Below are 1434 nucleotides of genomic sequence, written 5' to 3' on the forward strand. Positions count from 1 at the left end.
GCAGCTCGCACAAAATTCACATCGATTCATTATCGCGGTCTGGATGCGTCAAGGTTAATAGCCACACACAAACGCACGCTCCCTTTACAAGCAGAACTGGACTCACGTTCTAGCCCACCCCGCGCAAGCCCACAGCTATCACTGGGCACAGCAACACTGCCACACACGTCCAGGGCCACGTACGTCCCTGCTTCAAAGGAAGCCCACAACACACTTGTCCATTACGGCCCTATTGTCTCCGTATCCTCCCAAGTTACCACAGACCCGGAGGGCCTATCGCGCCGTAATTCCCTCGTATTCCCAAGAGAGGCATCGTCCCAGCCTTCCGCGATCTCGTCGCCCCTTGGCACCTCCACACCTGCAAAAATACCTGATGAAGTGCGTCGGCGACTGGAGCGACTGGGCAGCCCGAACGACGGTGAGGCGTACGCTGCGGGTGCTGGGGGTGTCATCCAAGAATTCTGCAGGACTCCATTTCCCTGCTCACGGGGAGGACACATGGGGAAAACTGGGTCCTCAAAGGAATCCAGCCCGCTTCCCCACCTCTGGTTGGCTGCATACCGCACATCGCCGCTCACCTCCCGCAAGACCATGGGCGTCACCCACTTGGACTCATCGACACCGCGGCAGCAACAGCAGCAAATGATAATTATCAGTGCAAGAGCCGCAATAAGCGGCAGCACGACTGCAAGAATAAGGACATACCAGTGCTTCTTCGCCCACGGGACCACCACCTCCTCCGGCGCCAACTTAGTTGTGTTGGCTGGCGGCCTTGTGGTGGTGGTAGTGGTGGTTGGCGGCCTCTTCGTGGTGGTGGTTGGCGGCCTCGTCGTGGTGGTGGTGGTGGTTGGCGGCCTCGTCGTGGTGGTAGTGGTGGTTGGCGGCCTCGTCGTGGTGGTAGTGGTGGTTGGCGGCCTCGTGGTGGTGGTAGTGGTGGTTGGCGGCCTCGTGGTGGTGGTGGTGGTGGTGGTGATCGCATCCTGCACCTCACAGACAACGCCAAAGAGTTGTTTGGCCCTTATAGGAGTGAGCCTTGGATTATCTGCTGCGTCGTGCCAAGTTATCGTTTCCGCTGGATGCTTCACACGCAGACGCGATAGCACATAAGGCTGGCCGAAATAAGGGTTAATAACGGCCCAGTGAGGCGTGTACCCGTTCATCGGGCCGTTGCCCGGGACGTTAAACCGTGAGCCCCTGTAAAACGAGGCACCGCGGCCCCTGACCAGCGGGTCAGCGAAGGCGCCCTGATTCCACTGGTAGACGCAGCCCAAGGACGCCGTTAGCATTCCTGGCGTACACCGCTGCGTGTTCACGCTGTACTCCGCGTCGCCGCCCATGAACGTGTACATGAGCGCATCGAAGCGGCGTCCTGTCGGCCGCAAATTGTCCGTGATGGACTGATGCGCAGCAGGTGTTTGATCCGCAGAAAGGTAG

At 59.3% G+C, this 1434-nt stretch overlaps 1 protein-coding gene across 1 annotated transcript; it reads right to left on the reverse strand.

Annotated features, from left to right (window-relative positions):
• Window positions 1–221: 221 nt before the first annotated feature.
• Tco025E_08335 (uncharacterized protein) lies at window positions 222–1349 on the reverse strand (the record flags this gene model as incomplete). The annotated part of the gene is made up of 1 exon (XM_029375185.1): window positions 222–1349. The coding sequence occupies one exon, from the start codon at window positions 1347–1349 to the stop codon at window positions 222–224; it is 1128 nt and encodes a 375-aa protein (XP_029224730.1).
• Between the last annotated feature and the right edge of the window lie 85 nt (window positions 1350–1434).

The sequence above is a fragment of the Trypanosoma conorhini genome, assembly GCF_003719485.1.
Source record: "Trypanosoma conorhini strain 025E chromosome Unknown Tco_14.4_contig_00755, whole genome shotgun sequence".
Lineage (NCBI taxonomy): Eukaryota > Euglenozoa > Kinetoplastea > Trypanosomatida > Trypanosomatidae > Trypanosoma > Trypanosoma conorhini.